At 42.5% G+C, this 25,638-nt stretch overlaps 2 protein-coding genes across 4 annotated transcripts in view; one reads left to right on the top strand and one right to left on the bottom strand.

Moving 5' to 3' along the window:
• LOC113975574 (aldo-keto reductase family 1 member B10-like) overlaps window positions 1-25,638 on the top strand; it is a 307,380-nt gene that overhangs the window by 251,950 nt on the left and 29,792 nt on the right. The gene's annotated exons all lie outside the window — the stretch shown is intronic.
• Window positions 20,109-25,638, bottom strand: part of BPGM (bisphosphoglycerate mutase) — a 38,133-nt gene continuing 32,603 nt past the window's right edge. For all 3 annotated transcript variants that reach the window (XM_027699752.1, XM_027699751.1, XM_027699753.1), the window contains one exon: window positions 20,109-23,314. In XM_027699752.1, the coding sequence (XP_027555553.1) occupies window positions 23,136-23,314 (179 nt within the window). In that variant the 3' untranslated portion in view covers window positions 20,109-23,135. The remainder of the gene's footprint in view (window positions 23,315-25,638) is intronic.

The raw sequence follows: 25,638 nt of genomic DNA, 5'->3' as shown, positions 1-25,638 counted from the left end.
TTGCTCATCATCTTTTTAATTATGTTGCTACAGTGTACACACTACAAAGTCTCTAACAGCAGAAGTTGCTGTCACAGAGTAGCACTGAGCAGGAGGCATTTTGAAAGTACGGTTTCACATAGCTGCCCAAAACCACTTTAAGAAAGCTAGGAGAAATTCAGGTTGTGTACCATTGAGTCTACTGACTTGAAGTAATCAGTTACCCCCCTGCCAACAGAAGTTAAAAAACAAACATACACAACTAGAAAAGGAACCCCCCATAACATTCATCTGAGGATGCCTTACACCAGGGCTGGCAAATTCATGTGCTGCTATTCATCATACTATAAGCAGAAAGACTGAGTCATTGTGGGAGAAAATGTGAAGCCTCATGCACTGGGTTTCCCCTGTTTAAAAGCTCCTTTCAATTAACCCAACCTGTGTACCAGCAGCTGTGGTGTTCAAGAGGTGGTGTTCAAGGTATGGGGTACCCCCTGCTGGTACAGAGCTCTTCCGGGGGCATTTATTTAGGCAATATATACATGGGCAGTTTGATGCTAATGTGTGCAATTTCTGTGGCATTAAGCTGTCAGCAGTCAGATGTAGTGCAGGAGGGCCTGCGTTGCTGTGGGTGTTTCTCCCTCCTAAAACTCCCCGAACCTGGAACATCCTTTACTGATGAGGAAACACAGCCCAGCATCTGCATCTGAACACCCCAAATGTCCCTCCTCCACCAAACCTGCATTTACAGCAACGAAATGAATCAAATTTACCACCTCACTCATCCCACTGTGCGTGTCAAGGCCAGTGCCATGCAGCCCACTTATGCCAGTGAATTTTACACACAAGCTCACTCATGGTCAACTTTATTTTTTGAGCTGATCATTACAGTGCAATCAACATTAATCCCTTGGAGTAAAGCACACATCAAGGTATAAAAGGAAACAGCATTTTGAGGCAGTCCAAGCACACACAAAAATGAAATTCATTGTACAGCGCTCAGCTCTGCAACCGGGGAAGGGCTGACACCACCCATGGAGCCCGGATCAGCTCCTTCTCTTCAGGGCTTGGTTCATCTTCAAAACACAACACTCTTTTCCTGACCAAAACAGACAATGGAAACCAAAACAGAATTGTGCTGCTTCTCCCTGTTCTCGTTTCACTGCTTAACACTCTCTTACCTTACAAAACCCACCTTCTCACTGAGCCCTTTCTGTGAAACATCTCCTCTCGGCAGCACCTCAGCTGGGTTGGATGATGGAATAGGGCTGGTAGCTCCTCAGACTTCCAAGGGACATATCATCAGTTACACTTATCTTTTTCGGAAGATCACCCACGCTGCAGTGGATTCAGTAAGGGAACACAAAGAGCCCATTTCCACCCAGATCATTAAGTGTGGCAGTAAATCTGCAGTATATGAGAAACTGTTTTTTAAACGTGTTTCAAAATGGCTTTTTGTAGTCTCTTTGCTAACTCATGCTTCTTCTTCCCAAGACCCCCCACGGCAAGTGTTATCTCTGTCTCAGGAATGTCCTGAGAAGATATCAAGAAGTCTTCTCATTGGATTTTGTTAACCCCTTCCTGCGATTGGTGTTCCTGTAAGCCCCTTGAGACTTGTAATTGGTTACTCTGTGAATCCTCCTAAACCTATATATGTAACCAACTCAACAATAAACTCTCTCTTGCCTCCTCTCCACGTCCTGTGTGCTGTCTCTGTGGCTGCCATGGGACTGCGTGGTGGGGGGGAGGGGGGAGCACCTCTCCCCTCCGGTGTCCGGGGCTGAAGAAACCCCTGGTGCTGGAGTTCCCCCTCCCTATCCACATTCAACCGTAGGAAATGGCACCCCAGACGGGAGAACCAGAATTAAGTACTGACACTTGCTATACGCCTGGCAGAGATGCTGCACAGTACTCAGGGCAGCTGAGGCTGTACCCAACACTGTCTTCATGGGGACATGGACTGTGTCCCTGGTCACGGGAACCCCTCAATCTCTCATCTCTGCTGGCCAGTGCCTGCAAAATAAGCAAGATGTTGACAAGATGTTTCGGGTCACCACCCTCTATCACATGCTCCTGCTGGATGCAGAGAGATTCTTACTCCTGTTGTAAGTTTCTAACACTGCTTTATCTTCAAGGCTGCATTTCATCCACCTCCTGTGTGTACTATGCCCTCCATCCTGTGGAAACTTAACAGGAGCAAAATTCTGGTCTTTAAATACGGTCTTTCCTCCAGGCCCTGGGCTCTTTTCCCCTCTTCGCTTAGACTTGTGTGATGTTCCCATTGACTGGATGTTCGTCTTACCTTTGAGTCTGATTCTTTGAGTGCCTCTGATTGCAGTCCAAATAGAATCCTGTTGTCCAAAGGGGAAGTACTATTGATAAAAGAGATCCATACATGAAGTAAGTATTAAAGTAGTCCCCTTCTTCCCTGAAGATATTTTGCCCTACCAAGGTTTGCTGGGCAAGGAACAAGTCATGATGAGTATCACAGTTGAAGAGCCAAGGACTGAGCAGTGCTCCTTGTCTATGAGGAAAGAACAAGAAGTGAAAAAAGAAACAGGCAGAAGTTGAGATGGACAAACCTTTTATATACCTGTTTTCTTCTGCAAATATTCCTTCCTTTGTCTCTGTTCGTGCCTGCTGCCTCGGTTTCCCCCCTCCAGGCCCAGGATCCAGACACCCACCAGTGCTTGTCACCACACACAGGCTGCTGCTGACTCCCAGGGCCCAGGTGAGGTCTCCTCCTCAAAGGCCATTTTTCTATTCAGACACAAATTAAAGCAGTGTTGGCTGGTCCTGGACACTCTCAGGCAGTCCCTTCTGTCTCACTCGCCTCTTTCTTACAGAGAAAACCATTAAACTTTTTTTTTTTGATCTGATGTTATTTATTTTGCCCCCAAATCTGGCTTCAGGAATGGCTGATGAATGACTTTAACATTTAAAACAATCAATTTTGGTCAAAGATCAAGCAAAACCTGGATGGTAAATCACTGGGAGGGTTATTGGTGGTGACAGACTGATGGTTAGAAAGACAAAGTTACCTCCAGCATCTTGGCCTTGGTGACCCATGAAACAGCGTTTTATGCGACCATCAGCTCCATCAATCAGATATGCTCACCCTGTGGACAAAATACTTCGGAAAACAGCTGTAATACTTAGGGTTTTTTTGATCTTTCTGCTGCTTCCCAATATGCTTATTGCTACTTTAAATCAGTCCCTTGATGACCTCTCAGGGAAGGGGGAGACTGTTGTTTTATAGTCAATGTGTTACACAGGCGTTCTGAACATTTCTGGTTATTAGACACCCTCGAGCACATTTCTTTTCTCAGAGGGAGTCCTGGGTGTCCCTGTAAATAATGGCTGAGGTAACCACGTTTCTGCCCATGTAAGAATTTCCATTGTCATTCCACAGGAAAAATGCCTCTTCACTTCCCATCTGCAGAGAAGTGCATCTGGCATTACACAGCGGCCTCCTGCCCAAGAGGTGAGGGAATGATCCCTATATATGGTCTGAGAAGTGACTTGTGAACTTGCATGAGGTACAGGCATGGTCCTACACTGGCACACATTATTATCCCATGGATAAAGTTTCTGCAGTCAGTAGCAATCAAAAGAAAGAAATATCAGAAAGATTTCACGTAAAAATGTTTTCAGATTTTCTGATCTTTCAGAAATATTTGAACCCTCTCTCAATTTGTGCAATAGAGAAGAAAACAGTAAGAAAAGATGAGGATTTGTGTCTGTTACAGGACACAGAACTTTTATAAGCCATTTTTCATTACAGCATTTTTTCAAACCCCCCCCGTCTCATCCACAAAAACGTGCAGACCTCATGTTTTACTGATGTCCCCTTTATAATTCTCTGACTTTGATGCTTTGGTGCTTTTAGCAGAAGCAAGTGTAAAGCCAGCTCTGGCTTGGATTTTTGGGGTAATACCTCTTCTTTGCATGGATTCACCTGCTGCTTTTAAGGATATTGCACATCCAATAACCTGCAAGGCTCAAGTTATTCTGTTTTGCAAGGAATCAAAGGCAAAGGCCACAGGACAGGACAATCATTACACAATCTGGTGCTGTTATCAGTCCAGAGATTCTCACAGGTTGCTGCAATGCAAAAAGAAGTTAAGATCCTCCTCAAGCACTCCTTCACTGTTTCTCTGCAAATAAACATTAATAAAGGAAGAGCAAAACTTCAAAATGCACTTTGCAACCAACTAAAGAAAGCCCTAGAAAGGAACAGGGTTTATGGGAGCCAAGACACACAAGAATCATGACAGAAAGAGAAGTGCTGGAAAGAAAAGGCAGTGAAATGTAAGATTTCAGGGAGAACTAGAAGCTCCATCATTAGAAAACATTTTCATTATACATGGCATCAATAACGTAAGTCCTCTAACTGTGGCTAAGATGTAGAAGGAACATCTATAATACTCCATTGTATTTTAATCTATCATCAAGAAAAGTGTAATACTCTGGACACATGATGCCCTCTTGCTGCCAGCTGCCTCCCGTGCCAGCATGGCTTCTCACCCTTCTCACCCTAGTCCTGGCAAAGCGTGCTTCCAAAACAGGGTCAGTGAGGTCTGGGGCTGGAGTTTGCTGTGCCATGAGGCCTTTAGGAGGGAGAAGCCAATGTTCTTCACTGGGGACAAGACCCTGCTGACAGGGGGAGCACCCCCCTCTCCAGCAAGGGGCTGGAGCCACAACTCTGTGACACTGATTTCAGGTTTTCAGTGTTAGAAGCGGCCCCTGTTGCTGCAGAGGGTAACATACTATCAGCACATGGTGTGTTAGCCTTTGGGTATTCCACATTGACTCCTGCAGCTGTTCCACACACACATATGCTGATGCAGGATGCACACACACGGGGGAGGACTGCACATAACAAAAGCAGAGAGCAGTGATGGGTCATCAGCATCCATCTGTTACGGTGTGGCACCTATTCCAGCAATATAAGATGATGACCCAGTCAACAGCCTGGGACTCCTTGCACCCAGAGAAATGTCCCTTGAGTTTAACCCCTGAGACTGATGGAGACAGTCTGCAATGACTCAGGAATGGGGTTTGTGGAGATAGCACTTGAGATGTAAAGATTTATTATCTTACAGGCTAAATAATTACCTTGGCATTTCCCTCACCCAAAGTGCAGGGCTCTGCCACTTGAGCTAGCTGAGAAGAGAAAGAAACGTGGCAGTGCCATCCAGCGTGGGGAGAAGTAGGGAATAAGGGAAGTGCTGGCAAACCCGAAGGCACTGATCTCCCCAGACAAACTGGATCAAAAGTCCAGAGAACTTCTTACAGCTAAGAGACTGGGTCTTTCTCAAGAAATTGAAAATTGAAGTGTGGTCCATAAAAAGGTTCCCTTAGACATTTTGTCACCAGAGGAATCTCTGCCCTGATTCCCATTCCCCTATGGCAGGACTCCAGCCAGCACAAGAGACACAGAACTCCCAAGCTACTTTTGGATTTTCACTGGCGTTTGCATTTCAAAGGTTCTGGCCTATTCTCTCTTCCTGAATTCTTTTTGGTATTTCTGCTACATACATGATATATCCAGCTAAGCCCATGCTGAAGACACCATACAAACAGTCTCCTCAGAAGCTGTCTTAGCATTTCCGTTTTCAGGTCAAAGTATCAGCTCAAACGGTCTCGAGTGGTCTACAGGGTAGGTTTGATTCTGAGTTAATCTGACCATGTTCACATCCAAACTAGTTCAAAGGAAGTCACTGTCCTCCAACATAAAACCTTCAAAGGATCAGATATTCAAAAAATCAGATGACTGGTTCATTTTTACTAGGGAAACTATGTTATATTTTTAAAAGCTCAACAATCTCTTTTGCATTTGATAAATTACTTACATTAGCCAGTCCGAAACTCTGCTCAGTAGCTGCCACTCCACTATAACATTTTGATTTCTTCTCCACAGGAACTCTGTAAATTCATTATCTTTTTCTTGTAATCCATCTTCTTCATTATATCTCTTAAGGAACCACTTGAGCTTTAATTCACCCACATTTTCCCAGGCACAGCTAAAAGCACATTAAAATTGTGTTCATGACAGGAAATGCCTGGTTATCTGTTAGGTAAACTGATTAATTAAATACCAAAAGCTTTCAGGACAGTTTTTGGTCTTTTAAAAGCAGAGGTTTGGGGTTTTTTTACCTTTGTCTCAACCCCATGGCAATTCTTAAAGACCCTACCAGGGGCAGCAGTGGTCACAAATGGCACAGATCTTCACAGAGTTCCTACCAACTCCTGTACTCAATCAGAAGGCTCTGGTGGTCAGATATTTTGAAGGCTTCTCCTTGTTATTTTTTACCAACCTCTTCCATGGGGTCAAAATATGAGTAGTCAGTCCCTTTGTTTTACACTGCCTGTCTTTTGCCCTCTGAAAGCATTTAGCACTGCCTCAAAGGAAAAACAATTCTTGGTTGTCAGATTTCTTCAATTTCTGATTAATCCAGAGCTTTTTTTTTCCCCACTCGCATTCCTTCCCTTGGCCTTTCTGTATGGATTCCTTAGCTCAGGAAGGCAGATCCTTATTTCCCTTAGGCAGGTTTCTGATTTTTGTTATCATTTTGCCTGCAAATGTTATTCTGCTCACTAGCTTAGGCATGAGTTTTTGATGACACAATTAAAGATGACAGGGTTCATGGCAGTCTATAGGTAAGAAGGTAGAAGTCCCTGCTGAAATAGGCTCAGATAACCTGAGAACATTTTGATTGTGAGCTGTGAAGGTCATGCAAGGCCCCGAACCCCAGGAGTAAGTGAAAAAGCTCTGATCCTTAGAAATAATAGGTAATGACATTCTTTACCTACACCACGATGTCCACGGGGAGCGTATCACTCACAAAGGAACTAAGGCAGCAAAAAGAGAGCAGTGAAGAAATCTAATGGCTAGTAATAATAAAAATAATTACTAAAGATGGAAGAGGCCAAGAAGCATTATCAGTCTAAAGCTGTACGGTAAGACAAACCAACTGCCTGACCTGAAATTTGCCTAAGACAGGACTCCAGGACCAACACTGCAGCAAATGTCACCTGGGTAATACTCAGTGTTCATTGTCAAGATCTTGGCTTTTTATTTCTGCAGAAAAGCAAGATTTTAGCACCCAGACACAGCTGACAGTGTCAGACATGATAGACACCCAGCACAGTGTACTGAACTGATGTATTTCTTTCAGCGTGGCCCTGAGTCTTTCAGTAGACCATAAGACCATGGGATTTACACCCAGGCAAGCTCCCAGTGCTGCATTGTGTTCTTGGGAAGGGGGAAGATAAATATAAGAAGAGACTTCCTTTACCATTGCTTCCAACCCTTGCACTCCAGAATTTCTACAAATAAAATCTTCCTTTTCAAGAAAACATGAAAACTGTACTGTGCAAAAAAAAATTATACCAGGGGCATTTAAGAGCACTCAGCAAAGGGAACAATTCAATCAGGTCCTCTCTCAGTGGCTAGATGAGCCGTTCACTGTTACCTTGGCATTTAATGCTGGACCAAAAAACAACGCAGCCAAGGCCATGCAAAAGCACTGAGATACTCTCTGTAAGCCCTGTATAATTTTGGCCTTAACAGGCACAAAACAGGACTGACATCTTTTTATGCCTTTTTTTTTTTTTTTTGGTGGGGGAAGGGAACTTTTCTTATTAAATCTTTTTTAAACTAAAAAACTTAAAAGCAAAAAACCCCCATTAGATGTGGAAGCCCTATGTCTTCAGCTTGTATGTTTTCAGAATATATATATATATATTAATATATCGTGTATATATATCCATTGCATGAGCTAAACAAACTGAGAAGCAATAACAGGAGTTTTCAAATAAAATTAGGAAAATTCTACCCAAAGAAAATGGCATTTACTGTGCAGTCGTGTCCCTGCTGCTACATGATGGGATGACAGGGATAACAGGGAGAGGAGGCTGTAATGCCTGGTAGGACTGTGAGACACAAGGTCAGGATGTAAGGTGAACCAAAGGGCCTATCAGACCCTTCTGTCTATCCAGAGGCTGTTGGAAAGAGTTGTTTACCTCCATGACTATCCAACAGGACCACAAAAACAAACTCTCAGAAAAAAATGCCATGGTCTTTCCTTTTCACCTCTTCTTTCCGCTTTCCACTCACAGTTCAAATGAATGTCTTTTGGAAAGAAAAAGGAAAAAGGGGGAATATGAACATGAACTCAGGCAAGGGTTAGGCAAGATGGTCTCCCAGAAAGACAAGGCAGGGTAGAAGAACGAATGGGCAAATCCTGGCCTCTGTGAGCTTAACAGGGGTTTGGCAGGAACCAGAAAGGGTCCTGAGCATCTCTGTGCTGGCATGCCCTGTCTCTGCTCTTCTTTCTTCAGTGCCCAGCTGGATGCAGCCCCTCACATAGGCCTCAGAGACGGTTTTATTGCATTAAAGATCTGTGAGCTGGTGCCCTTGTGTTCCTTCTTCTATAAAAGAGGAATGTGTTTTGGCTGCTGAACAAGAACAGTAAAGATGGATTGCAACAGATACAGTTAAAGTGCTTAAACCAACTTTTTTCATTTTATCTCTTCCGTCCTCCTGCCATTCGATTCACATAACAAGCAAATCCGCCCGCTGAATATAAACACAAATAGATTTTCATGGGAAAGTTCATTAAAAAGAAACCGTCAAGTTTTTTTTTAAAAAGAATTTAAAAGACATGTCAGGGAGCAGCTGTAAACTAAAATCATTGTCATTCTTACTCTTCTAACAAAATCAAGCCTAGAATCTTCCTGGTTAATTCCCATCTTTGCATAGGTCAAATTCATAAATTATGTTATTTTCCCCAGGCCCTCTCCAGAGCCAAAACTAAGCCAGGATGAGCAATAAATTTACTCACTAGATGGAGCAAGAGTATCTAGATGGTAGAAGGTATGCCAAAGTACTATAATGGAAGTCTCAGAACTGGGACAGAGCAACTTCATTTACAAGCCTTAGAAAACCACGGACAGCATTCTTGTCTTTTAGGCTTGTTCCAGCAATGTCAGTGCCATGCTTCAGTAGCTGAGCAATACCTGAAAATTAGGGGGAATTTCCTGGGAAATCCTGATATGGTAAAGGTCTTCAAATTGAGAGGGGCTCCTGCCACCCACTTCTTAGTTCTTACCCTCAAGAATGCTGTTACTGACAGACTTCTACAAACCATGTTCCCACTGGTTTAGTTTCTGGAGGAACACTAATTTTCAGTGGTGAAAGCATGTCTCTTCTTCAGCACAGCCTTGCTGTGCAGGGCTCTCTGCCTTTAAGTTATTAGTGGTACAGGGACACCTCACCCACTGCAAACCCATGGCAGGAAGCTGACTTGATTTTTGGCTTGAAGGCATGAAAGGCACCTCTGTGCAGCCATTGTTGGTTCTCCCTTGCAGAAATAAGAGCCATTTTCAGTCATTAATAGAACTCCTCATGGATATAACCAGCATAGAGGGTCTAGCATGGTCTACCATCAGTTCAGAGCGAGCTAGGTACGAAAGCTGGAGGACTGCACTGTCTCTTGGGATAGGAGCTCCTGATGCTGGAGTGGAATTTTCTGCAAGTTGCCTGGCAGCTGCATATTTAAATCCACTGCTAAGGGTTATTCCTGTTTTGGCACAGCATTAGATCTATGGCAAAGTGGTGTGGTTTAATCCCAGCTTCCTCCCAGCCCCTCCACTTTGAGGCCAAACTGCATCCTCTCCTCCCTCTTCCTGAGACTTCACAGTGGCAAAAAACCAGTTTATTTCCTAACTGGAGATTAGGCAAGCTCTTTATGATCTGGCTCTTGACTCTCCCTTTTGAAGAAAACTTCTGGTGTGGAAAATACCACCACTATTCTGCAGGACTGAAGTTTAACAAAAATATTAATGAGTGAAAATGGGATTTAGACAAGCCTAAAGGGTTTTTTTAAATGTTAGGCAATTTTAATTATCAGCCCTGTTATCAACAAACAGTTAGCAAATCCACAGGAACAACAGAAAATTACAGAGATCTACAAAAACTGTCTCAAGTTAAAAATAAATCATATCCCAAGGGCCATTTCTCCCCAGTCTTTGATAACCCAGGATTAGAATGAGTCTCTTTGGTGAAACATGAAGATAAAAAGTCACCTTTCTTCCCAGTCATACCCATGTGCAGAAGCAGCAACTTATTCTACCCTGTAACCCAGAACCATCCTGAACTTCCAGCTGCCTTTGGAGAGCTGCAATTTTACAGGGAGTTATGCAGTTTCTCAACATGGAAAGTGATTGACATGAGAACAATGATATGGCAAATGGTCTTTGTGGGAGGAAACTGTTCTATAACATATTTATCTGCCTTGCAGAGAGCTGTGGCAGAGTGATTTTTCCCCAGGAATGCTGTCTCAGAACAGGAACTGTCCTCTTTGCCACCTTCCTTTGACAGTATGATGTATTTCACAAAATGCCTGGAAAAATAAATATTGCATCTTGAGAAGGCTAAATTATGACAAATAAGAGGCAGAGCAAGATGCTAACAAAGACATAGAAACGTTCAAAAAACGCCAAGTATTTTTGTAGCAGATTACAAAAGCGTTTTTTCCCCTCCTTTCTTATGTCCTTACAAAATGTTTTTCTTTGGACAAAGAAGCACGGACTTAAAACTGAGTTTTCTCCTGTTTTCTTAGATCATTTTCTATCAAAAAAGAATCTTATGAAAATCCACTTCCCAGAATAATTTCCAGTTTTTATAAACAAAGTATTAGTACCCAAAGTTGTGGTTTCTCATTTCATTTTTTTTTTAACGCATGAAAAAACCCTTTTGTCTTCTGAAATACTGTAAGGAGAAAAAAAACATTCAGCTCTTCACAATAGTAGCATGTGCTGTTTTTTTGAAATATGCTTGCCCCTGTCAGCTTTTTATGGAGCTAAACACATCTAAGCTTGTTGCAGGGCTAGAGGGGAGACTTACAAGCCACACAGGAGATGGTAGGAGGATTGCTCTTTCTGCAGCAGCAGACAGCTTGCACACCTCAAACTGCTTTATAACCTCTTTTATCTCAATAAATATCTATGCATATAGTGAGATGAGGTCTCTGACTCATGTTTGCTTGGATTCTCGCTATCAGACTTTATACTGCCTTTATGGTCACGTATGGGGAAGATGTACATGCATTCATTATCTTAACGGTCTTTGGGGAAATACTTTTCATCTCCACCTACTAATGTTTTGCCTTGTTTCATGTGGAAAATGAGATCATCAGTCAGGCACCATGCCAGTGTCCCTGATACACTTTGAACCCCCTTAAGTTCCTGCAAGGGTGGCGGATTCACAAGTTGCTCCTAATTACCTGTGATCTTAATCTCTAACTTTGAATGAAGCAGCCCCCAAGCCCCCTGCATAAATCATAGAGTCACAGAAGGGTTTGGCTGGGAAGCGTTAAGGAAAATTGCCAGCCTGACCATTCGGGAGCCACCGTGGCAGTCACACTCCCATCACCAGACTTTCACTGCTGGCACCGAAGCCCCTTCACAGCACACACCTCCAGTCTCAATCCATAAAGTAATTTCACAGCACAATAACACACAAACAGCTCAAGCTAGTGCATCCAAGGAGGGACCCCCAAGCAAAGGAATGCCTGGGCTTTTATCCCCTCACAAAGTGCACCGAAGCCTCCTTCATCCTCTCCAGTAGTCATCTTCTGACTGTCCAGTCCCCTGGTTGGGCCACAGGTCCCCATGCCCTTTGTTGTGCAAATGGGTCAGCAGTTCACAGCCTCTTTTCTTGGGCTCCCACCCAGAGCTCAATCTGCAGCTTGCACCTGCAGCTGCCCCCAAGCCACCTGCACTGAATGTTTTCAACAGAAGGGACTTTAGAGACTGTACAGTTCCAACCCCCTTGCCATGGGCAGGGACACCTTCCACTAGATCAGGTTGCTCAAAGCCCTATCCAGCCTCGCCTCCAGGGATGGGGCATCCACAGCTTCTCTGGGCAACCTGTTTCAGTGCCTCACCAATCTCACAGCAAAGAATTTCTTCCTAGTATATAATCTAAACCTATTCTTTCGAAGCCATTGCACCTTGTCCTGTCACTACATGTCCCTGTAAATAAATAGCCTCTCTCCATCTTTCTTGTAGGCTCCCTTCAGGTACTGGAAGGCTGTAATTAGGTCACCTCCAGGCCATCTTTTTTCCAAACTGAACAATCCCAATTCTCACAGCCTTTCCTCATAGGAGAGGTGCTCTGTCCTTCTAATCATCTTGGTGGCCTCCTCTGGACTCACTCCAACAGGTCCATGTCCTTCCCGTGCTGGGGACCCCAGAGCTGGATGCAGTACTCCAGGTGGGATCTCATAAGAGCACAAACACAGAAAACCAGGCAATTTTAGTGGAGGAACAGTAGTGTATTCAGGATGTACAATCCTACATTACAGTTACTGTTATATATAAGACAAAGCGCGTATTTATATATATGGGTGTGCACTCACATACTATAGCCTAGAATTTTAATTTCAAAAATTTTCTAGTATTGAATGTCTAGAAATATTAACTCTAGAAGGAAGCACAGATAGAGAGTAAGCTTGCAATGGTATTATTTTTTCTCTCAGGCTTGCAAATAGAGGTAATTCTAATTTTCTCTTTCCATTGTATTTTTAGGTCACCAGTGTCATTATTTAGTGGTGCTGTGCATGTGGCAACATTGCCATACATGTTTTATGAACTCTAAAGATCCAGAGTATTAGTGACCCGATGCTGAAGACTCATCTCTTTGTAAGAAGTTACTTTTACAGTCAAGTCATGGATGGACACAGGGCAGCTTGTGAATGTTCGTTCATTAATGTCATCAATCCACTGTCTTCCAAAAACAAAATCACCAAAAAGACAATTGAGACATTGCTGTCAGGAAGAATTGAGCTTTAATCATTTGAAATCTCTCTTACCTGTACATACACACCAAACACAAACAGCCACTCACAGGCTCAGCTGCATAGAGGAAGCAGTTCTGAAGGGATCAACGGGGTCACAACTGAGCTCTTAATTATCAGATGCATCCAATTAAACTGTTTGCAAAGTAATGATTGGATGTTGACATTAATACTGTAAAGTATGTCTTACAGTTACAATTGCATCAATAAAACCATACTACACTAATTTCCTGAGTCCATTTTATTTACTTCAAGTGATTTGAGCTTGAGAAACATAACTGGAAAAGCATAACAAAAACATATTTCTTGGTGGTTTGCCTAGGTTTGCTATGAAGCTGAAATCTAGACACTGGTCAAATGATTTTTTTTGTCAGTATTGGTCATAGGTCTTTCCTTTTTACTTTAATTTCCTGTTACATTTCTATTTAGAATTTGAAATTGTCTGTCCTGAGAATTTCCCTTGTGGTTGCTCCACTTCAATAAGAGAAATTCATGTGGGCATTTTCTGGAAGCTAAGTATGCAGGTCTGAACTTTCTGACAACTGTTCAGATTGCAGATTTCAACACCATAATTCTGTAAAATATTTAACACTTCAACAATAAAAGAGCCCAGTTTCCTCCACCTTGACCCATCTCTCCAGCACAACTTGCTGGAGACTATAGTAAACAAAAAACAAAATCCTGTATAGCGTTTGACTGTCTAAGAAAAAATGTGGCTCTGTTTCTTTCCTGAGTCACACTGTATTTACCCTAATATAATTCTTCTCACTTGTGCAATCGTGGCCTGGAACCAGGAGGAGGGTCATGGGAAGCATATGAAGCTGCAAGGCATACTCAAAGCTGGCCCCATGGCCCTGGATGGGGTGGAAGAGAAGCTGAAGTCACACACGACACAAAGTCTGCTGGGTCATCATCTTTATCAACAACAAAATCCAGCTTTGGGGTAAATGACAAAATAGAGCATAAATGTAGCCATCCATGGTTTTGTTGCATGCTATGTGTATCACCTATCAAAATCAACTCTGAAACTAGGTCTAATCAGGCATGGTGATGCTTCTTTGCAGATACAGGCTTCTGTAAAGTACATCCTAAATCAGACTGGAGCTCGCACTGGAGTCACACTGGAGCTCCCTGAGTCGCTGGAGAGAAGCAAATAGTGGGAAGCCACCATTAATCTCACCTAAATGAAATGTCTAAAATAGGTCTGATGACTCACATCCTAAAAAGGACGGTTAGTCCCTCTTGTCAATAAAGGGAGCCAAGGGAGGGAGGGCCTTGCTCAAATGGGGATATTATACTGCAGAGATGCACAAAGAGATGAGTTAAAGCCTGTTCCATCAGTCTCCCTAGGTGAGGAAAACAGTATCATCAGGAACATGCCCCGAAGTGCTGCATCAAAAAAGGCAGAGTCTTCCTCCAGTTCTAAATTTGTATCATGGTTGTTTAAATTGAGCTTGAAAAAGTTCCTGGTCATTTGCAACAGCATTACAAAGACTTGTGAGAATGATCTTCATGACTGTTGCACAGCTGGAAGTGGTCAGACTGGCCAGTTGTGGGCTGTTTTCGGACACACATTTATTTTTATGAATGAACTCTGGAAGAGACACCAGCTGGCACCTACAGCACGATTCTACCAATGCAAGGTAAATTGCCACTGAAGACTTCTGAGCTTTATCTCTACAATTTTTACATTTTAAAAAATTATTATTACAGTTCCTGTAGTAAGAATGAGGGGCCGCAAATACAGTAAGAATATATGGATTTCTTCATCATGGCTGCAGGGATCTCTGACTCCTAGGGGCAGTGGGCAACACACACTTCTGCCTCAGCAGAAGTCCTCCTGGAAAGGATCACTGCACACAGCTTATAACTATACAAACAAACATCATGCCACACCAGACTGGTCTGTCTCTGGTCTGCCCACAGGGATCTCTAATGCCAGAACTGGGGCCACCACTGCTGCAACAGGGAGACTGTGATTTTGATATCAAGAGGTGAGAAACACGGACATGGATTCTGTCCACTCTTCTGTCATGCTCATTACACCCCAGAGTGTTTCTTGTGCTATTCACTCACCTACAGGGGCCCATACAAAACCTCTTTTTGCTCACTGAGCAGCAGTATATCTGCAGACTGGGTGACTGTTGACATGATCATGACACATCCTCTCACAAAGTAAGGCAAAGGCTACAGTGGCATTTGGGGTGCTGGGGCCACATGTGCATGGGTGAAGGGACAAGAAACTCCATTTTAAAAACAATGAATCTTTTAAGCACATTGCAAAATTAAAAAGCACAAAACTTTCGTAAATAGAAGGTGAGGCAGAAATCTCAAGCTTTCTCAGAAACCTCATTTTATTACTCAGAGCTCCATTAGGTTGATGACGAGGTTAGAATTCAGGATTATTCAGGCTTTGCAACGTCTAGCCCTCTTCCTGTCTGTCCATCCAGGCTGCTGTCTTTAAGGGCCCTCCCAGGAACCTAGCAAGAAACATGCTGACAAGATATGAAGGTTGCATTTCAAAGTCTGCTCTTTATTTCTGCATCCAGGGGAAAAAAGAGTTTGTGGAAAGTCTGGCCCTCTCCCTCTGCAGTCAGCAGGACTCACACTTTCTGCTGCCAGGAAAACAAGGATCAGGATGCCAGGCTATAATAACCAAGGTGAACACAGCAAAACGTGAGTGCTAAGAGTTAGATCCACTATTGTGCTTTCGGTCAGGAGTTCTGCAGTCATCAGTGGACATGTTGAACACAATGAGGGCTAAGCAACTTGTCTAGCAACTGGACCTCCCCCATCCTTTTCCCCCACGCTGTCCTGGAGAGCTGGACAAAATCACATATTCCCACTCTCAACACGCAGTAGGCAGCTCTTCAAGTGACCTGGTTTTACAAAAATGCTGAGTTCAGTGGAAATTACTGTGCGTAACACATTTAAAAACAGGGACATAGGAGGCAAAGCTGTTAAGCACCTTTTGAACCAAGACCAAATAACCAGGCTTTATGAACCAGCCTTTTTTCTCATCTCCCTTGAAAACCAAATCAAAGCTACATAAAACTGCAAAAGAGATTGCACAGTGTTTTGACAGTTCTTAGCTTATCCTTTTCAGAGTACAAGCATATGTAATATAGCACCCCTAATATTTCTGTAATGGATTTTTCCATTTGTTAGTTCAACCAATTCTTCTTCAATCCTGGCACACTACCCTTGGACCCTGAAAGAATTAACATCAAGTAGCGCCTGTATGATGGTTTTTTTTTAGGTATATCATTAACAAAAGACCTGATCCATGAGGTGGTGAACAACCACAAATCTCACCAGCAGTGGCAGAGGCACAGACTAGTCTTTGGCAAGTCACAGCAGTAAAAACTCATTGGTTGTGTAGCACTGCTGGGCCCAAGCACAACAGAAACCCACTGCAATAGCCCATCAAGTCATAGTACCCTTCTACTACCTCCAATAGACCTGCCATGCAAGTAGCTCCACCTTTGTCAGCTGCAAAAAAATGCTGTGCATGAGCATCCACTGGTGGGAGAGAGTTTCACTGAAATAACAGAAAGAACAGAACAAGGAGATAAAAATTATTAAGAGGAACACAGGTCACAATATTTCTCTCATGTGGGTGGCTTTTTCCAGCTAAAATATAAAAATCCTCATTTTCCCCTGTGCAGCACAGGAATACAGACAGGACTGTAAAACATAAAATGTAATCCAGCTGGAAATCCACACCTCAGCACAGCACTTCTCAGGCTTTTTCAGATGTATCTCCCTCTTAGACCTATTCCACATTTGACCCTGTCTCCTCCTACCTATGCACCTCTTATAAGTAGCTCTGAAGCTGGCAGGGCACACCACTGAAGAAGGTGTCATGGAAGAAGGCTGCATGGGAGCTGCTGGATGAGCTACTTTGTGGTTGGATGTAGAAATTTAGGGGAGGGTCACATCAGGGGACAGGACAAAACCACAGACTTGAGAAGATGTGAGAAATACAGTAGCCAATGGGACCATTGAGAGCCAGGTGGTGACTCCTCAAACAAATGTGAAGGACTATGTGAGTCTTCAGATAACTGGCATTTGTTTATTACATAGACAGCAGCTTTCTATGGAAAATGTTTTGGCACTTGCTGGTGTTCACTTTTTTTTTTTAATTTATGTCCTGTTCTGAAAAAAGATGCCAGTATTTCAGGTGGATTCTGACCAAATCTGATTAACGTTTTCCAAGCTGAGAAAACAGTCCCAAAATCCAAGCTGCTGTGGAATTTGAGTTACTAAGGTGGCAGAAGGGAAGGACAGAGCAGCTAATAAGGAACTAGAGGACAATGGGATATAAAGCACTTTGAGGGTATCTCCTCATCTGGAAAACTCTAACAGGTGAGAGAGAAGAATGCACTGTCCTTTGAAAAAATTGGTACAAGAGTATCTGAAGCCAGATTCCTGAAATCCAAGGCCCCTTCCAAGTTCTGGTTTGTTTTTTTTTATTTATTTGGCATGTGCTCCTTCTCTCATGCAACACTGACTATTCTAGTGAAGCTGCTGATGCAATACAAAAGCAGGACTAATTGACAGTCTGTACAAGCGACCCTAGATGATGATTGCAATTTATTCCACACCAGAACTGTCATCTTCACACCATAAACTATAGGGTGGCATTGGCAGAGATAAAATGTGCTGTCTTTCAGGAGAGGCTGATTAAGGCTTGCTGTCCCTATATGCACACAGGAGTGTAAAATTGGTCCCATTTTCTCGCATACACTTACCACAATGCACTTGCCCCCCCTGCTGTCCAATTGCATTTCTACAGCTGCAATTTGTGTAAGAGCCTTTAGGGACAATTATGAATATTTATGCCTGCTTTCTCACTCCTATCATAGCCAGTATCACTGTCTTCCAGAGCGATCCCAGAAAAAAAAAAAATCTGTGGAGTTCAGGAACAGTCAAAGAGCCACAGATACAACCTAGAGAACAACCTCAGCTTTACTTACAGTACATTAGAGTTACTGAGAGCTTGACAAGTGTCTGTCAGGAAAGCAGGATTCACTAGGTGGTTAACTCCTCAGCAAAGCATCCTAAATTTAGATTATGGGATTCACTGCGCATGCATATTCCTACTTTCCAGCACTTCTGCTAGATTATCACTGGGAACAAGAAAAAAAATGTCCTTCGTTAAAAGAAACAGGCACTTCCACTAAACAGCTCTGGCAGCAGCAGGGTGCTTCATGTGTATACATTTTTTTGCTTGCTCCAAATAGCTAGAGATGACCAACACGGCAGATGGCAGCAAAGTCCTGCCTGGCTTCTCTGAGGCCAACAGCAACCAAAACGTAAGCATGTGCTGTCACTGGACTTATACTGCTTTTCTAGAAGAGAAAGCAAGAATTTCTTCCACCTAATTAACATGTACTAATACTTTCAAGCAAATGCCAGACAGAAGGTGAGGAAATACATGCCGTGCTGAGGGGGAGCTGAAGGAGACCCGAGGAAAAACATGGCTATTTTAAATGAAGCATATGCTTGCCAGGGGTCCTGTGAGGACTGCCTTCTGGAGCCTGATAGAGTAACTGCAGCATCTACATTACTATCTCCAACTGAGCTGTGGGTCAAAGCCCACTCCTTTTCAAAACAGCCATCAGACATCTTCAGACCTCTTCATTGCACTGGGTGGGACTTTACAGCACAGCAACATCCACAGCCTGGTATCTGCTGCCCTCCCCTGCTCTGTCAGCATAACAGGAAGAACCAGAACAGGGAGCCTCTCCCCCTTCCTTCTGTAGAGTTGGGACACAACCTGGCTGCTAAATTCTGCTAGAATAGCCCCAGGAAGGCCTGGGTGTTGACTAACAAGCTAATAGGGCAGCAGGAGGGAGTAGTGCCATGTCACAGCCATTCTGCTCTCTATGTGATGCTCAATTCCTTTTGTATTTACCCACCTTCAGAACCTTCGGCCACCATAATACAAGGAAGAGGCAGCAACACCTGATTGGCACAGCTCTCAAAGGGAGATGCCTTCTTTTCAAATCCTTCTGCAGTTCTTCATTTGAATCACTAGTCTGTTCCTACCTAGCTCTGAACTTTCTTGAGCAGCTGAGTTGTCATGTCAACTTCCTTTCCTTCCCATGGGAATTTAAGACTGAGGAGATGGTAGCACTAGCACAGAAGACAGACAAGGCAAGTGTCATTTATTATGGACTTTGAGAACTAGCAGCTCCAAAACAGGGTGATCATAAACTTGTGGAGGCAGAGCCAGATCAGTTTAATATTCAGCTGGCACTCAGACACTTTCCACAGACTTACCACAGACTAAAATTTCCATTAAAAAAAAAAACAAACCCTGAAGTGTGAATTTTGAAAGTGTGACCAGGTAGAAACAGTCTCTCCTCAGGCTGTGTAGAGCAAGTTCAAAGCAAATTCCTTGGCACAAAAGTATGGTGGACTGAAACCAAGCCAGTCTTCGGGTGGTTTTCTCCCAGCACAGGAAACAGTGGACACAACTCTGGAACAATCTGAGGTGTTACAAAGGCAGAGAAAAGTACCAAAGGTGACTGGGGGAAAGGGTGGAATGCACCTTAAAACACCAATAGAATTTTGAATTGGCTGGCAGCCACATTAACTGCAAAGTGTTAAATATCAGTACACAAATGGCTTAGAAAGATCTGCTCCATTCCCCACTCACTCTCAACACAATCACAAGACCAGTATTGGTTTCTTCAGTATGTATTCATTTTGAGCCACACTGCTGTGTCTTCCCACTTCTATCTGAATATTCAACTTTTAGGACCTTCACACTGCTTCCCATTACCCCAGCATCCAAGGCCTTCTGTGTGAAGGTCAGTAACAAAAGACAGCCCTCAGCAGGCTTGTAGTTCCTTGTGCTTGTCATTCCAGTTACAACTCTGCTTGGCACCAGAGTACTTTGCAAAGTGAAGGGGCTGACTTGGTCTCCAGAGGCTAGAGTTTTAAACACATCATCAAAACGTAATGCTTCTTATTAAAGTGAAAAGCAAGCATGGGGAACAGCAAGCATTTGTTTAGATTCACTGTACCGGAACTAAATGTTGGAACAGGTATGTATTCCCTCCAGCCCAATTATTTACATGTAAACTTGAGGTACGTTGGCTCTAACACTATTTTAGCCTAATTGAAGGATGATGTGCAAACAACAACAGTTTTAGGAGTTTTGGAACCCTGAAGGTCACTTTTATTCAGTTATCAGCCCTGAAAAGGAGACAAAGGGGATGGGAGTAGAAGGAAAAAAAGACTGAAGTCAAGTTGAATTCTATTTTCAGATGAATTTATTGCGCTAGAAAGAACTTGCCAGCTCCTCCATATTTACAAAGGTTTTCAAGAGGATCTAGATTTATTACTGCTATGAACCACAAGTTAAAAATACATAAACAAACCAAATTAACCCATCTATTATGTTAACTGTAAAAACATCAGTTACCTTATAGGATTTTGAGGCATACTCAAATATGGGGAAAATGCTTCCCAACCACTGATCTCTAAAGTCACCAGCAAGACTCTCACGTCTCCCTCTCATGTAGCTATGCCTGAAGATCAACAATCTTTATGCCACTGTTGATGGAAGGTGGTTTCTGTTCTTCAATATACATGTTTTATGAATCAGGATTTTAATTAAAAGGCTATTCAGAAGGAAGCATTGCAAGGTGTTAAAATAATCTTAAGGAGAACAATGAAATCCCCAGTTGGTTCCATCCGATACTTTCGCGAGGTGTTATTGCTGCCAGATGTGCATGTAAAATTGTCATCACTCTGGAGTCAAAATCAAAGTCAAACTTCCCAGGGCACTATCACTGTTCACATCTTAAGTAGCACTGTAAAAACAGCATCACCTGAAAACATCACATTAGTGTTCTCTTCTTACTGCCCATGACTCTTCTGAAAGGATGTTTTGATCAATTTTATCCATTCAGCTGCAAGAAGAAATAATAATGCTCTCCAAATTTACCTGTCTACCTCACCTTTCCATGGCCCAGAAGAGAGCATGGGTTCTCTAAGAGAAGGGGAAGAGAGAGCATATCTCCCAGTTCAGCTGGTTTAATTTCCACATATATTCCAGCTGCACATCAAGTCCTGAAGAAGTTCTACGCTGCGATACCACAATGCCAAAGGGATATGGACATGGCCTGTACACTCATATCTGGATGCATGCAGTTCCCACTGACAACAGGTGGCTCTGCTAGTCTTGTTTACAAGTCTACAGTAACTTCTACTTGATAGTAAACTTTATATAATGTTTGGGGAAGAATGTAATCACTTGAGTGCCAGAGGCCCTTCCAGGGCATTCACAGGTGAACACTGGCTGATCAACAATCTAACTCTGTCACACTGACTTGTAAAGTATCAACTAAGATTCAGAGTTACTCTACACACAGAAAACTAAAAACCCATAAAGGAGTAAGTCAGTATCAAATAAAGAAGCAGAGAAGCTGCTAACAATATTTCAGAGAAAAAACAAACAAACAAACAAACATAAAACAACAAAAAAAACCCCAAAACAAACACTGAAAAACCCTTTCTTGTACAAAGAAAGAGGAAACCTACCAGCTTTACGTTCAAAAGAGAAACATGTAACTTTGTTCATACTGCAGGGGCTACAAAAACAAAACCAAAGAGAAGCCCAAGCATAATTCATGCAAGAGAAACTGCCTCCTAGCAAGAAATCTTTTATGAACTATGTGCTACACTACTCTGACCTGGCATCAGACCCGGAAAGCCTTGCTCCACGTGTCAGGAAGACTGTCAGAGGCATACCACACTGTCACATTACTTTCCTCAAAACAAAAAAACATCCTCTCACAAAGTGAGTTTACAGAGCTGCTCACTGCAAAGCAGCAGCTACCCTAGGACTGTAAAAGTTTATACTATCATCATATCAAGGAAATTCTCATTAACATCAATATTTGTACCTGGGCCATGCTGAGAACATTCAGCTCTAACAGCACACACACAAATGACACCCATGCCAGTATGCGAGGTCAGAATCAAGATGCTCAGGTGTTGTGACAGTGGGTCAGATATAAATTTTAGTAACAGCATCATATTTGCAGGTAAGATTAAGAGTGAGTCTTCAAAAGTAGAATTACCCCGATGCTTGTGTACATAAAGAGAACATCAGAGCTACACGACATCCAACCACAGTGTGAACTGGTCAAAATCAGTGCCAAACAACAGCAAGGCCACACTCAGCAGGAATCAAGCTATGATTGTGAGGAGAGGTTTATTGGAGAACACTTTCAGGCTTGGCAGAATATCCTTCCCTACAAGCACCATGGCTGAATGAGCTGCACCCAGTAACACTTCTTACCTGCCTCATACATCTCTTCCAGCCCTTCAGAGAATTTGATACAGATAATGCCACAGTAATATTACTGTAGAACATATTTATCAGGATATCTTTGCAACTCAGGAAAGCTTGTGGGGGGGGTGTTCCTATATCCAGTTTTATTGAGTTAAATGTTACAGAAGTGTTTCAAAGGTATTCAGGTCCCTGAGAGCTTCATTATAACTTAAACACTAAGCAGGAAACCTCTGTGCTTCTTTTGTGTTCTTAAGTCTGAGTTAGATGCTATTATTGCAAGCCAGGAAAATGCAGTCATGCTAGGCTTTGCAAAGGTAGTGGAGGAAAAGGAATTCCATCTAGAGTCCTTTGAAAAAATGGAATATAGTGTAACAAAAGACAAATAGGATAACTAACAGTCAGAACATGTCTACAAAATTCTCTGGATCGTGAACTGGCCATGGAAGATTCAAAATAACAAAGGCAGAGAGTTGTCCAACTGGAAGTATTCAGAAAGACTGAGAGAAATCCATCCACAACAAATTGTCATTGCCACTGACACAGAAGAATCACAGTTGATAACAGTTATCTGGTGCCACTTTGTCAGTGAGAAAGTTTTAGCTTAATTAGTCCAGTAAGCTGGTGCTTTTCTCCTTAACAGATTAGGACTGATTGTTGGTGGACAACAATAACACACCTTTTTTTCTGTACTGGGCCATCCTCAGTCCCAGATCTGGGGCAGACTGCTTTACAAGTTTCCATTACCTGAATCATCTCTTCATTTCTTTTTTCAGTATTGATAACCTCATGCTGTGATCTAAAGTCCAGTTTTCGAAAAGGCAAAGGGTTAAGCTATCAACCTGAGACTCAACAATTGTCCCTTCCAATTATTTAGTGCCTGAAATTGAGACATTCACACAGTACAACCCAGCAGTCATACATACATTGTCACTTACTACCACACTTTGAACACAGCTTCATTAGTCAGTGACATTTTACTTCTCAACAGATTTTACTTTCCCTTGATCTTCCACTTTTTTGATGGCAGCTTGGATAGCTTCTTGATCACCCAGAAACTGGTGAGGGCCCAGAGGGTGCAAATTCTCATCAAGTTCAAGAAGTATGGGCACACCAGTGGGGAGAGTAACATTGATGATGTCCTCATCGGAGATGCCTGGCAAAGGAAAAACACACAGTTACACCTACAGCTTCCTAATTGCCTATTGCCTTATTTCTGAGATTATCTAATCTTAAAACAGTCAAGGACACATTCCAGACTCCATCAATACCATGAGCTACTCAACTGTCAATTCTCAGCTAGGCCATAGCTTGGTTAGTGCTTTAGAAACAGCTAAAGGAGAGAATGCTCATGGAGGTGACAAGAGTTTCTTCATTTTTCCAGCCTACAGGTGTGAAAAAAACAGATTGTCCTGGAGACTATACTGTTTCTTTAACACAGTACATGGAGAACAACAGGTTCTCCTCCACGGTTTCCCAAGTCATGCATCACAAAAGATGATTAGAGTCCACAAGTGCTACTCCAACATGAAACAACCTCTGCTAAACAACTAATACACACAGCCTCTTTAAAAAGGCAGAATACCAAGGTTAATTTTTCCTCTTCAATTTTCTATGTGAAGCTTCTCACACAAGCTGTCTTAAAAGACAGTATTTAATTCTTCTGTAAGGATCACTCTTTGCCCAGATCTCTTCTCAGAATTACTACATACAGGATATTCGTTTGCACTTTCAAATGAGGGAACAGGGAAGAAAAAGGAGGGAAGAAGTCAACTTTACAGCTTAGAGTATTTTCCACTTCGCTAAAAGAATGTGTACCTGGAGAGTAATTTAATTTTATTCAGATGTGCTTAATTAAAATATTCTGAAGGCTCTGATCTCAATGAAATGGCTGGTTATTTTTACATCAAACACACAAGTCTCCAGAGACTCTAAGTGAATTTTGAGACCGAATATCCTAATGAAGGTTTTCACACAAGGTCTAAATAGTCGCATTAAGAAGCAGTGACTGCAAAGACATTGTCTCAGAAAATCAGGCAAAAGAAAGCTAGTGTCACTGGGAACGTCAATATTTCTTTTTTCCTCCCCTTTTTAGAAGTACTGAGGTCACAGCAGCAGCCTGCTGTTGTAAAGCAGGACAGCTTTGAGCAATCCACACTTAGAAAATGCACAAAATCAAGCTTCTAAAGCGATGACACCATATAAACTAGACCAAGGTGCACTAAGAAAACATCCTCTTGAGCAGCTGACAAAACAGATGGTTCTCAAAATACATGGGTGCAAATTTACCAGTGATTTTCACATTAAGTAGAAAAGCAGAGCCAGCACATTAACAGGAAAACCCACACCAGTGAAGCCACTCAGCCACAGTAGGATGACAACAGGTCAGAAAAAACAGAACTAACCATGAGGTAGAAAGACTACACAAGCATGCAACTTTTGCAGTGACCTACTCTTGCTTAGATTAGCCCAAGCACTTAGGTTAGCCCTGAGTTTCAAAGGGCATGGAGCACCAGAAACAAACCCTTTCAAGAAACCTACACTTCGTTAAAATACTGAACATCAGTCCTTTAAAAAAATTCACACTGTGACAGTTTAAGCAATCCTTGCATACAAGGGATACTCAGCTGTCGTAGGCCAAAGAATCAGACCAACAGCAAAGAACTCAAGGAGTATCTAAAATTTTAAACCAGCACAGAAATCAATGGCAAAAATACTGAATCTGCTTACCAGGCATAAGCACAATTCTCAAAAACTTTGGTTTGCAAAACAAGCCGCCAAGCTGCTCGAGCTCTTATTTCAAGGATTCTTAAATATCAGATTTTAACAACATACATGTCACCATGTATCCACAGATTCTCTAGGAAGTGTTCTGCCCACCTCTCAGATTCAGTCTCCCAGACTAAACCATTCATATGTTCACACAGCAGATGAAGTCATGCAGGACAGCTAAGGCAAACCATATAATGTGGTCATGACCCATGATACTTAAAAGGTTTTTCCTCTGGAGCGGAATAAACAAAACTAGCTGTAGCTACACAGATTCAGAAATGCATTTTACTGTTTTTACAGAACACAAAGTGACCACAAATGTCAACTAGTATTGATTTACAAAGCAAAACGGTGCAGTCTAGGATAAACATGCTGCAACAAGCATGGTGGCTTTCTCCTCAGGATTTTTATTCCTACAGGAGTGTTGCCTCACAGCCAGAAGCATGGAAACGCAAGCTGAAGTCAGAAGAAAATTCTAAAGAAACAAGTGTCCTGTGGCTTTATCTCAGCACTGGTAGAGTATCTGTGAAGTATTTCTGTTCCTCAGGAAGCAAGAAGCTGAGCAGGATTGTCACACAAACTCTTTGGTTGCAAGGAGAGTTCATCAGAACACTTCCCCAACCCAGCAGGCCAGGAGGCCAGGGAAGGGTTTACATCTCACACTCCAGCCACTGCAACTGGATATCTGCTATCCAGTAACTGCTATCC

The sequence above is a fragment of the Neopelma chrysocephalum genome, unplaced genomic scaffold (assembly GCF_003984885.1).
Source record: "Neopelma chrysocephalum unplaced genomic scaffold, ASM398488v2 Primary Assembly neopelma1_139, whole genome shotgun sequence".
In the NCBI taxonomy this organism is placed as follows: Eukaryota; Metazoa; Chordata; class Aves; order Passeriformes; family Pipridae; genus Neopelma; species Neopelma chrysocephalum.
Note: the sequence above shows the minus strand (reverse complement) of the source record. Positions and strands in the feature narration are given on the sequence as shown.